A 13,358-nucleotide genomic window follows, 5' to 3' on the forward strand; every position below is an offset into this window, starting at 1 on the left:
TTAATCATTCTTGGCCACATCCAAGTTCTCTTAGGCCAGATCAGACCACCCTTCCTGTTCTGTTCTCTGGTGATGTGGGCATTCCCTTTGTATGCCTAAGTTACTTCAGGTTGGATTCCTGGATTACTGGTGTGACCTGGTGCTGACAGTTTTGCAGAAGATGTAAATTCTTCACATGATCATTTAAATTCTTCACATGATACAAAAATCAATCCTCAGTAAAAGCTGAGGGCACACTAAACTTAAAAGTGCTTGCGGCAACCAAATTTATCTTTATCAGTTTTCTGGTTGCTAAACATACGTATTATAAAATAAGTTTATGAAAGCTAGTGTACAAAGTGACTATTTCAGATTTTTGTCTGTATGTATATAAATACATATAATAATTGTCTTCCCAAAACTTAGATCAGACTTTGAGTCAATCCTATAGCTTATGTCTTCCACTTAATAATGTATTTTGGATATCATGATACATTAATTTACATAGATCAGCTTGGTGATATTTTTTTTTCCTCTCTCTCTCTCTCTTTTTTCATTTTACTTTACAATACGTTATTGGTTTTGCCATACATTGACATGAATCCACCATGGGTGCACATGAGTTCCCAATCCTGAACCCCCCTCCCACCTCCCTCCCCATATCATCTCTGTGGGTCATCCCAGTCCAGCAGCCCCAAGCATCCTGTATCCTGTATCGAACCTAGACTGGTGATTCATTTCTTACATGATAGTATACGTGTTTCAATGCCATTCTCCCAAATCATCCCACCCTCTCCCTCTCCCACAGAGTCCAATAGTCTGTTCTATACATCTGTGTCTCTATTGCTGTCTCGCATACAGGGTTATCATTACCATCTTTCTAAATTCCATTTATATGTGTTAGTATACAGTATTGGTGTTTTTCATTCTGGCTTACTTCACTCTGTATAATCGACTTCCAGTTTCATCCACATCATTAGAACTGATTCAAATGTATCATTTTTAACGGCTGAGTAATATTCCATTGTGTATATGTACTACAGCTTTCTTATCCAGAATGGGAAAGACTAGAGATCTCTTCAAGAAAATTACAGATTCCAAAGGAACATTTCATGCAAAGATGGGCTCAATAAAGGACAGAAATGGTCTGGACCTAACAAAAGCAGAAGACATTAAGAAGAGGTGGCAAGAATACACAGATGAACTGTACAAAAAAGATCTTCACGACCCAAACAATCACGATGGTGTGATCACTCATCTATAGCCAGACATCCTGGAATGTAAAGTCAAGTGGGCCTTGTAAAGCATCGCTACAAACAAAGCTAGTGGAAGTGATGAAATTCCAGTTGAGCTGTTTCAAATCCTGAAAGATGATGCTGTGAAAATGCTGCACTCAATATGCCAGCAAATTTGGAAAACTCAGCAGTGGCCACAGGACTGGAAAAGGTCAGTGTTCATTCCAAACCCAAAGAAAGGTAATGCCAAAAATGCTCAAATTACCACACAATTGCACTCATCTCACATGCTAGTAAAGTAATGCTCAAATTCTCCAAGCCAGGCTTCAGCAATACGTGAACTGTGAACTTCCTGATGTTCAAGCTGGTTTTAGAAAAGGCAGAGGAACCAGATATAAAATCGTCAGCATCCACTGGATCATGGAAAAAGCAAGAGAGTTCCAGAAAAGCATTTATTTCTGCTTTATTGACTATGCCAAAGCCTTTGACAGTGTGGATCACAATAAACTGTGGAAAATTCTGAAAGAGATGGGAATACCAGACCACCTGACCTGCCTCTTGAGAAACCTGTATGCAGGTCAGGAAGCAGCAGTTAGAACTGGACATGGAAGAACAGACTGGTTCCAAAAAGGAAAAGGAGTATATCAAAGCTGTATATTGTCACCCTGCTTATTTAACTTCTATGCAGAGTACATCATGAGAAACGCTGGACTGGAAGAAACACCAGCTGGAATCAAGATTGCCGGGAGAAATGTCAATAACCTCAGATATGCAGATGACACCACCCTTATGGCAGAAAGTGAAGAGGAGCTAAAAAGCCTCTTGATGAAAGTGAAAGAGGAGAGTGAAAAACTTGGCCTAAAGCTCAACATTCAGAAAACGAAGATCATGGCATCTGGTCCCATCACTTCATGGGAAATAGATGGGGAAACTGTGGAAACAGTGTCAGACTTTATTTTTTTGGGCTCCAAAATCACTGCAGATGGTGACTGCAGCCATGAAATTAAAAGACGTTTACCGCTTGGAAGAAAAGTTATGACCAACGTAGACAGTATATTCAAAAGCAGAGACATTACTTTGCCGACTAAGGTCTGTCTAGTCAGGGCTATGGTTTTTCCTGTAGTCATGTATGGATGTGAGAGTTGGACTGTGAAGAAGCCTGAGCACCGAAGAATTGATGCTTTTGAACTAAAGCATCATGTGGTGTTGGAGAAGACTCTTGAGAGTGCCTTGGACTGCAAGGAGATCCAACCAGTCCATTCTGAAGGAGATCAGCCCTGGGATTTCTTTGGAAGGACTGATGCTAAAGCTGAAACTCCAGTACTTTGGCCACCTCATGTGAAGAGTTGACTCATTGGAAAAGACTCTGATGCTGGGAGGGATTGGGGGCAGGAGGAGAAGGGGACGACCGAGGATGAGATGGCTGGATGGCACCACTGACTCTATGGACATGAGTCTAAGTGAACTCCGGGAGTTGGTGATGGACAGGGAGGCCTGGTGTGCTGCAATTCATGGGGTCACAAAGAGTTGAACATGACTGAGCTACTGAACTGAACTGAACTTTCTTATCCATTTGTCTGCTGATGGACATCTAGGTTGCTTCCATGTCCTGGCTATTATAAACAGTGCTGCGATGAACCTTGGGGTACACGTGTCTCTTTCAGTTCTGGTTTCCTCCGTGTGTATGCCCAGCAGTGGGATTGCTGGGTCATAAGGCAGTTCTATTTCCAGTTTTTTAAGGAATCTCCACACTGTTCTCCATAGTGGCTGTACTAGTTTGCATTCCCACCAACAGTGTAAGAGGGTTCCCTTTACTCCACATGCTCTCCAGCATTTACTGCTTGTAGACTTTTGGATCGCAGCCATTCTGACTGGCGTGAAATGGTACTTCATTGTGATCTTGATTTGCATTTATCTGATAATGAGTGATGTTGAGCATCTTTTCATGTGTTTGTTAGCCATCTGTATGTCTTCTTTGGAGAAATGTCTATTTAGTTCTTTGGCCCATTTTTTGATTGGGTCATTTATTTTTCTGGAATTGAGCTGCATAAGTTGCTTGTATATTTTTGAGATTAGTTGTTTTTCAGTTGCTTCATTTGCTATTATTTTCTCCCATTCCGAAGGCTGTCTTTTCACCTTGCTTATAGTTTCCTTTGTTGTGCAGAAGCTTTTAATTTTAATTAGATCCCATTTGTTTATTTTTGCTTTTATTTCCAGTATTCTGGGAGGTGGATCATAGAGGATCCTGCTGTGATTTATGTCTGAGAGTGTTTTGCCTATGTTCTCCTCTAGGAGTTTTATAGTTTCTGATCTTACATTTAGATCTTTAATCTATTTTGGGTTTATTTTTGTGTGGGGTGTTAGAAAGTGATCTAGTTTCATTCTTTTACAAGTGGTTGACCAGTTTTCCCAGCACCACTTGTTAAAGAGATTGTCTTTTCTCTGTTGTATATTCTTGCCTCCTTTGTCATAGATAAGGTGTCCATAGGTGTGTGGATTTATCTCTGGGCTTTCTATTTTGTTCCATTGATCTATATTTCTGTCTTTGTGCCAGTACCATACTGTCTTGATGACTGTGGCTTTGTAGTAGAGCCTGAAGTCAGGCAGGTTGGTTCCTCCAATTCCATTCTTCTTTCTCAAGATTACTTTGGCTATTCAAGGTTTTTTGTATTTCCATAAAAATTGTGAAATTATTTGTTCTATCTCTGTGAAAAATACCACTGGTAGCTTGATAGGGATTGCATTGAATCTGTAGATTGCTTTGGGAAGTATCCTCATTTTCCCTATATTGATTCTTCCAATCCATGAACGTGGTATATTTCTGCATCTATTAGTGTCCTCTTTGATTTCTTTCACCAGTGTTTTATAGTTTTCTATATATAGGTCTTTTGTTTCTTTAGGTAGATATATTCCTAAGTATTTTATTCTTTTCATTGCAATGGTGAATGGAATTGTTTCCTTAATTTCTTTTCTACTTTCTCATTATTAGTGTATAGGAATGCAAGCGATTTCTGTGCATTGATTTTATATCCTGCAACTTTACTATGTTCATTGATTAGCTCTAGTAATTTTCTGGTGGAGTCTTTAGGGTTTTCTATGTTAGAGGATCAAGGTTCTGCAAACAGTGAGAGTTTTACCTCTTTTCCAATTTAGATCCCTTTTATTTCTTTTTCTGCTCTGATTGCTGTTGCCAAAACTTCCAGAACTATGTTTAATAGTAGTGGTAAAAGTGGGCACCCTTGTCTTTTTCCTGACTTTAGGGAAATGCTTTCAATTTTTCACCATTGAGAATAATGTTTGCTGTGGGTTTGTCATATATAGCTTTTATTATGTTGAGCTATGTTCCTTCTATTCCTGCTTTCTGGAGAGTTTTTATCATAAATGGACGTTGAATTTTGTCGAAGGTTTTCTCTGCATCTATTGAGATAATCAGATGGCTTTTATTTTTCAATTTGTTAATGTGGTGAATTACATTGATTGATTTGCAGCTATTGAAGAATCCTTGCATCCCTGGGATAAAGCCCACTTGGTCATGGTGTATGATCTTTTTAATGTGTTTCTGGATTCTGATTGCTAGAATTTTGTTAAGGATTTTTGCATCTATGTTCATCAGTGATATTGGTCTGTAGTTTTCTTTTTTTGTGGCATCTTTGTCAGGTTTTGGTATTAGGGTGATGGTGGCCTCATAGAATGAGTTTGGAAGTTTACCTTCCTCTGCAATTTCTGGAAGAGTTTGAGTAGGATAGGTGTTAGCTCTTCTCTAAATTTTTGGTAGAATTCAGCTGTGAAGCCGTGCTTGGTGGTATTTTAAATGTTTATGTTTGAAATGTGTCCTCCTAAATGACTATCATTGGTAATGGTGGTCACTGAGGGTATGTGCTATTTCACTGATGGAATTCTAAATTAGAGCCAGGAGACCTGTGCAATCGACTTTTTGTGTGCAGACAGGTTTTGCAAGAAGTTGAATGGTTGATTTCTCATTTCCATGTCAGGCTGTTGGCAGTATTTCAAGTACTCTTTTGATTCAGGGTTGAATCATGGGACAAAGCTATAAGACACTTGCCTGGCAATTTGCAAGGTGAGCTTATAAGGTGAACAGTACAGGGAAAACAAAACCTGCTCACTCTGGACTCACATTCATAATCAGGAGTTATGAAAATAATAACAACTAACACAACAGCAACTTTTATCAAGTACTTAATAGGTACCAGGGACACTGGCTAAGCACTTGACATCAGATGTATTATTTAATCCTTACAGTAACTCTAAAATTATCACTGCTGCTGCTGCTGCTAAGTCGCTTCAGTTGTGTTTGACTCTGTGCAACCCCATAGATGGCAGCCCACCAGGCTTCTCCGTCCCTGGGATTCTCCAGGCAAGAACAATGGAGTGGGTTGCCATTTCCTTCTCCAAGGCATGAAAGTGAAAAGTGAAAGTGCAGTCGCTCAGTTGTGTCTGACTCTTAGCGACCCCATGGACTGCAGCCCACCAGGCTCCTCCATCCATGGGATTTTCCAGGCAAGAGTACTGGAGTTGCCATTGCCTTCTCCGAAAATTATCAGTATTTTCAGTAATTAATTTGAAGCTTTTGTCTATAGTCAGACAGATCGGAAGTGTCAGCGCTGGTATTTGACCTTGAGCTAAATAACCCTAAAGCCTGTGTTCCTCATCACCAGTTATTCTGCTCTCCAATTTGCTCCCCCGCAGCACCTGACTTGGAATGTTTATCTATTGTTACCTCAAAACTCAGATTTTGAAATGTAAACATTTTTACTGTTAGGAAAGTTTGTGGAAATTTTACTAACGCTTTTGTGCTGAGTTTAAGATAAATTTAGAGGAGGATATTATAATATCCTCTTGGTTGACACAACCTGGTGTAAACAAGGGTTGGAGGTTTATTGGTTGAGGTTCTGTTCCCTGACCACTTCAACTTTTGCTAAGTCAGATTTATGGAAATAATATATGAAGTAAGAAAATTAAAACTAATTATGAATAGCACCATGTAATTTATAAGGAAATCAATACAAAATATGACTTTAGGAAAATCAGATGAAGTATTAGTTTCCTATGGCTGCTGTAACAAATTATCACAAAGCTAGTGGCTTAAAGGGGCTTCCCAGGTGGTGCTAGTTGTAAAGAACATGCCTGCCAATGCCAGTGCAGCAGATGTAAGAGACACAGGTTTGATCCCTGGGTCAGGAAGATTCCCTGGCGAAGGAAATGGCAACCCACTCCAGTATTCTTCCTTGGGAAATCCCATAGACAGAGGAGCCTGGTGGTTTATGGTCCATAGGGTCGCAAAGAGTCAGACACAGCTGAAGCAACTTGGCATGTACAGTGGCTTAAAACAACACACGTGTATTATCTCATTTTTTTAAAATTAATTAATTAAATACTTTTGGGCTGCACTGGGTCTTCATTGCTGTGCACCAGCTTTCCCTAGCTGTGGTGTTCAACCGTCTCTTTGTGGTGACTTCTCTTGTTGCTGAGTGTGGGCTCTAGAGTGCATAGGCTTCATAGTTGGAGCACACAGGCTCCACAGTTGTAACACACAGTGTAACACATAGGCTTAGTTGTCCTGTGGCATGTGGAATCTTCCCAGACCAAGGATCAAACCCATGTCCCCTGCATTGGCAGGCAGATTCTTAACCACTGGACCCCCAGGGAAGTCCAATTATCTCATGTTTTGAAAAATACAAATCCAAAACAGGTCTGACGTGGCTAAAATCAAGGTGTCGGCAGAGTTGTATTCCTTTGGGTGGCTCTAAGGGAGAATCTTTCCTTTGCCTTTTCTTGTTTCTTGACGCTGCATTCATGATTCATGGTTCACCTTCACTCCAATCTTTGCTTCCATCCTCGCATCCCCTTCTCTGACTCTCCTACCTCATCTGTCTTTCTCTTGTTAGAAAGACATTTATTTTTTAAATGTTGGTGAAAAGCACACAACATAAAATTTATCATCTTAACCATTTTTAAAAGTACAGTTTAGTTTTATTAAATATATTCACATTGTTGTGCAGCTGGTTTCCAGAACTTTTTCATCTTGCAAAACTGAAACTCTACTCCACTTCAACAACTCCTCATATCCCCTCCCTGTAACCTTGGCATCCACAATGCTACTTTCTGTTTCTATGAATTTGACTACTCTAGATACCACATATAAATGGACTGATACAATGTTTGTCTTTCTGTGTTTGCTTTATTTCACTTAGCATAATGTCTTGAAGATTCACTCATGTCATAGCATATGTCAAAATGTCTTTCCTCATTCAAACTCAATAATATTTCACTGTATGGATAGGTCACGTTTTGTTTAAACATTCAGTTGTTGGACACTCAGGTTACTTCCACCTTTTGGCTATTGTGAATAATGCTGCTATGAACACAGGTATACAAACACCTCTTCAAGACTTTGCTTTCAATTCCTTGGGGAATATGTCCAGAAGTAGAATTGTTGGACCATATGGTACTTCTATTTTTTTTATTTTTTGAGGAAACTCCATACTTTTCTCCAAAGCAGCTGTACCATTTTGCATTCCCTAAAACAGAATACCAGGCTTCCAATTTCTCCACATTCTTGGCAACACTTTTTGTTTTCTGTTTTATTTTTAGGAATAGCAATCCTGATGGGCGTGAAGTGACATCTCATTGTTGTTTTGATTTATATTTCTCTAATGATTAGTGATGTTGAGCATCTTTCCATATGCTTGTTGGTCATCCTCCCTTCCTTTTATAAAGACCCTTGTCATTATATTGGGCTCACCAGGATAATCCAGAATAATCTCCCCATTTTAAGATCCTTAACATAATCCCACCTGCAAAATCCCATTTGCTATGTAAGGTAACATACACAGATCCAAGAGATTAGAACATAGACAACTTTGTGGGACAGAAGGTATCATCATTCTACTGCCAAAGCCAAGAGAATAAGAAGTCTGAAGAAGGATGTTTGGCTGATGATTTCAGGTACAAAAAAAAGAATTTTATGATCAGTGACCTTTGAGACAGCTTTTAGTAAAGTGGCAGGATTGTAACTCAAAATGTTATTAATATTTTTATGTTAACTACTAATATGAAATTATATTTATATATATCTGTTTCTTCCCAGAGGAGCTATTCTGTTTAAATTACCCAGAGTTCTCATAAGTTTGCTGCTGCTACTGCTAAGTCACTTCAGTCCTGTCTGACTCTGTGTGACCCCACAGACGGCAGCCCACCAGGCTCCCCCATCCCTGGGATTCTCCAGGCAAGAACACTGGAGTGGGTTGCCATTTCCTTCTCCAATGCGTGAAAGTGAAAAGTGAAAGTGAAGTCGCTCAGTCGTGTCCAACCCTCAGCAACCCCATGGACTGCAGCCTTCCAGGCTCCTCTGTCCATGGGATTTTCCAGGCAAGAGTACTGGAGTGGGGTGCCATTGAAGTAAAAACTCTGTAATCCCAGGCTAGTCTGGCAGCTCTACTTTATGCAGCATTCAGGATCTGTGTTCATTTCCCTAGGATGGAGTCCTGGTCCTTATGGTTTAGGCACATTCACTTTGTGGGAAGCAGGATGGATGGGGGGAAATGAATGTGATGTCAGTATCAGTTCAGTTCAGTTCAGTCACTCAGTCATGTCCAACTCTTTGCAACCCCATGGACTGCAGCACACCAGAACTCCGTCTATCATCAACTCCTAGAGCCTACTCAAACTCATGTCCGTCGTGTTGGTGATGCCATCCAACCATCTCATCCTCTGTCGTCCCCTTCTCTTTCTGCTTTCAATCTTTCTCAGCATCGGGGTCTTTTCAAATGAGTCGGTTCTTCGCATCAGGTGGCCAAAGTATTGGAGTTTTAGCTTCAGCATCAGTCCTTCCAATGAATATTCAGGACTGATTTCCTTTAGGATTGACAGACTGGATCTCCTTGCAGTCCAAGGGACTCTCAAGAGTCTCCTCCAACACCACAGTTCAAAAGCATCAATTCTTTGGCTCTCAGATATCAATATAAAGCAAGGGGAAAGATAAAAATAGACAACTTTGTGGGACAGAAGGTGTCCCACAAACTATAGTGTTAGATGTGAGGACAAGGCACTTGTATGTATGTATATGAGTCCAATGAATACTTAGAGCAATTGTAGAAGTTGTGCATGTTGGAGGTTGTTGTGGACTGTGGTCCATTAACAGACATGAGAAGGGAGTGACCATCCTAGTCCTAAGCAAATTTTTTTTTGTCTCTGCTCTTGAGAGAGGAAATATGGATTCTATTTAGGACAAGCTGAGATAAAAGTCAAGCTTCAGACTTTTATCCAGGTATAGATGTCCATCAGACTTTAGAAAAGAAGAAAAACTGTTTTCATCCAACACAGAAGAAAGTACCAAGAAAATAGGTGATGTAGGAAGAAACACAGTGGAGAAACTTTGAAGTAGTTCACTTCCAAGTCTTCATCTGACTTATTATGAAGCATAACTATCTGCAGAGAATAAGACAGGTGGGTGGAGGCCCACATGTTTCAAGCTTGTGGAGCAAGGAGGTTTACTAGGTCTTGGGAAGTATGAGGAGGCAATAGGAGACTGCGCATGAAGCACACACTTGAAAAGTGGTCATACCTATAAAGCAGTAGCTCCAGTGTGGTAGCCAGGGAAGTCACAGTAAGGGAAGGCTGCTGCTGCTGCTGCTGCTGCTGCTGCTGCTGCTGCTAAGTCACTTCAGTCGTGTCCAACTCTGTACGACCCCATAAATGGCAGCCCACCAGGCTCCCCAATCCCTGGGATTCTCCAGGCAAGAATACTGGAGTGGTTGTCATTTCCTTCTCCAATGCATGAAAGTGAAAAGTGAAAGTGAAGCCACTTAGTTGTGTCCAACTCCTAACAACCCCATGGACTGTAGCCTACCAGGCTCCTCCGTCCATGGGATTTTACAGGCAAGAGTACTGGAGTGGGTTGCCATTGTCACACTGGGGCAAAGGAGAGGTCCAAGGAAACAGCAACAGAGGGGAATTCTGAAAGCCTGACCCAGGGTTTGCAGTTATATTGACTCACCCATTTGGGGGAATATCAGACAATTTAGGCCAGAAAGTATAATCAGCAACCAGAATAAAGCATCATGGTATGTTGGTGTATGTTGGAATATTCCTGTTTCTTGTTTTCTGGACTCAAAGAATGTCAGAGTTAGCATATGTCAAGTGATTAATTTTCTTCAAGAAATGTACATTTGGTGTAACGTTGGGTTACAATGCTGGTAATTGTAATATATAAAGAAATATAATAAAGGGGGAAATGTTTATCCCAAAATACAGTAAAAAGGTATTTGATAAAATTACATATCCATCCTTTATTTATTTATTTTTTTTTCCAGAACAATGTGTACTTTAATCAAAACTTCCAAGCTACTAGTTTAGCTTAAGGAAAAAAAATCATATAACCTAACCAGCAAAGGCCTTAGCAAACATTTACATATAAATTTTTCAAATATATGTGTACATTTGACCCTTGAACAAAGCACTGGTTAGGGGCACCATCTCTTCAAAAATCCATATATTTTAGAGTTAGCCTTTTGAATCTGTCTGTACTTTCACACTTAAGGTTTCAACCAACTGTGAATCGCGTAGTATTTACTAAAAACAAAACCGCCCCTGCCCCCTGCAGTTAAACCCATGCTGTTAAAGGGTCAACTGTGTATTGCTAGCTGGGAACTCTAATTTCTGAACTCTGAGACAAATGAGCCATTATCACACAGACTACAGCCTTTTCCCAGACTTTTTGCAAAACCCCCCTCGTATGGGACTTCCACAAATTTCTACGAATGCCTGGCATTCAGGGCATTGTCACCCCATAAAGCAATGTACCACAGAAAGATGAAGGCTGGGTGATTAGCTTAGCAGCAGACCAAGGTAGGCATGTAAACTTGACCTGAGGTTAAGGACCTGAATACAGATCCCCTTATGCAAGTTGCGGACGTTTATTAAAGTCTTCATGTTGCCACAAGAGGAATGCACACCTTAGCCTAAGTGACTTCCTGATGCACTCCTCACTCTGCTAGTTTCCTCCCCATTTTAAAGACACCAACTTAAACCATTTGCCAGGCTGAATTAATCAAACACAGATGCCCTAATTCCTCACCCCCACCCCTAAGCTACGCAAACTGGGGAGACCAAATGTACACAACCCCCACTCCATCTGGCAACATATATTCAACATGCTACATAAAGTATAATTTCCATTTTATTGTCTTTTCAGAGACACCAATATTTCTTCAGTCTTTAAGGACTTGGATCCTTACATGGGCTTTAGTGGAGGACGTGGGGCAGCACCCGCAGGTCTAAATCGGGGTGGAGGTGTTCGGTCCTTACGGGCTTCCCGAGAGCGATTCCTGTCTACCTTGCTGTGAATGGCACAACTCACGCAGTAATGTAGTTTCACATACAGCTTGGGAAGCACGTAGCGGTCGAAAACACTCGCTTCAGAAATGTCCCTGACGGCTGCCGCCTCTACGATGTTCCGAATGACGAACTTCTTAATGGCCTTATCCTTGGGCACGCATCGGGCACAGTTGGTGCAGCGAACAGGCTGCACGTGGCCGCGGCCCTTTTTGGCACGACCGTTGTTCCTTCTTTTCTTGGTCATCTTGGAAGCGCGGAGGCGAGAGAGGACCATCCTTTATTTAAAATAAGAAACTTTACAAAATAGCAATAACTTCTAGGAATTTGTTTGACAGAAATATTCAAATTTCTACACAGAAAATTCAGGAAAAATAAACTACAAAATCATTATCTTTACTATAAAAATAACAAATGACCCATTAGCGTTATAATAGCTAATAGGAGAAGTTTCTATTCACAGTAACCCCCTGTGTTAGATTGCTAGAGCTGGCACAACAAAATACCACAGATTGGGTAGCTTAAATTACAGAAATCAATTTCTCAGGGTTCTGGGGACCGGAAGTCCAAGATCAAGGAGCCAGCAGGTTTGGTTTCTAGTGGAAACCTCTCTCCTTTGTTTGCAAGTGGCCATCTTCTCCCTGTGCCCACACACCCTGGTGTCTCTTTGTATATCCCAATCTCTTTTTTCACATGGATACCAGTCAGACTGTTCTCAGGCCTAATCTAACAACCTCATTTAAATTTAATAAACTCTTTAAAGGCCAAGGCCTTATCTCAATATCCAGTCATATTCTGAGATAGGGATTAGGGCTACAACATAAGAATCAGGGGAGCATAATCCAGTCCATAATATCCCCAGAAATATATACTATATCTAAATTTAAATCTAAGAAGATAAGAACAAGCTAAAGGAAGATAGCTATATCATGACGCTTCACTGGAAGACCTAAAAGAACACTTGAATAAATGGGGAGACATACCATGTTCTTGGTGGGAAAGTTTCAATAGTATGAACTGTCAATTAATTCAAGTTAATAAAGATATAACACAAATCAAACAAGGAAATATCAAATCTCTCAAATTTTCTTTTTATTTCTCTTCCATATTCATTATATTATCTCCAATGGTAAACTCTTTATTTCTAAAGGGCAGGCCACCATCAGTTCAGACCCATCAGGTTTTACCCTAAATCAACTTTCTAAACCTGGGGTTTTCCTGGTGGTTTTTTTGATAAGTGAGCTTTTCATGAGATGAGGAAAATTTAAACTTCTAAAGTTTTTTCTCATTAATTTGTTTTTGCCTTTAATTTTCAGGTTTTTATCTGAACTGAAGGAAAATACTGGTGAGTTTTGGGGCTTGGTGAAGAATCAAATGCTGCTGCTGTTGCTAAGTCGCTTCGGTCGTGTCGACTCTGTGCGACCCCATAGACGGCAGCCCACCAGACTCCCCCTGTCCCTGGGATTCTCCAGGCAAGAACACTGGAGTGGGTTGCCATTTCCTTCTCCAATGCATGAAAGTGAAAAGTGAAAGTGAAGACGCTCAGTCGTGTCCGACTCTTCGCGACCCCATGGACTGCAGCCCACCAGGCTCCTCAGCCCATGGGATTTTCCAGGCAAGAGTACTGGAGTGGGGTGCCATTGCCTTCTCGAAGAAAGAACTCAGGTAGTTTTAAATCAAGTTCAGCCATACTTGGGAAAATCCTTTCTTCAGGAGTTTCTGTATGCCCACACTTAAAGGTTTGGGGTTTATAAGTAAAACGTGGCCTACTATAAAGGCAAGAAAGTAAAC

General features: G+C 40.6%; 1 protein-coding gene across 1 annotated transcript; it reads right to left on the reverse strand.

The window, feature by feature from the left end:
- Nucleotides 1-11,394: 11,394 nt before the first annotated feature.
- Nucleotides 11,395-11,823, reverse strand: LOC105613145 (small ribosomal subunit protein eS26-like). The gene has a single exon (XM_015094282.4). The coding sequence runs from the start codon at nucleotides 11,812-11,814 to the stop codon at nucleotides 11,467-11,469; it is 348 nt and encodes a 115-aa protein (XP_014949768.2). The 5' UTR covers nucleotides 11,815-11,823; the 3' UTR covers nucleotides 11,395-11,466.
- Nucleotides 11,824-13,358: the final 1,535 nt, after the last annotated feature.

The sequence above is a fragment of the Ovis aries genome, chromosome 3 (assembly GCF_016772045.2).
Source record: "Ovis aries strain OAR_USU_Benz2616 breed Rambouillet chromosome 3, ARS-UI_Ramb_v3.0, whole genome shotgun sequence".
Classification (NCBI taxonomy): domain Eukaryota; kingdom Metazoa; phylum Chordata; class Mammalia; order Artiodactyla; family Bovidae; genus Ovis; species Ovis aries.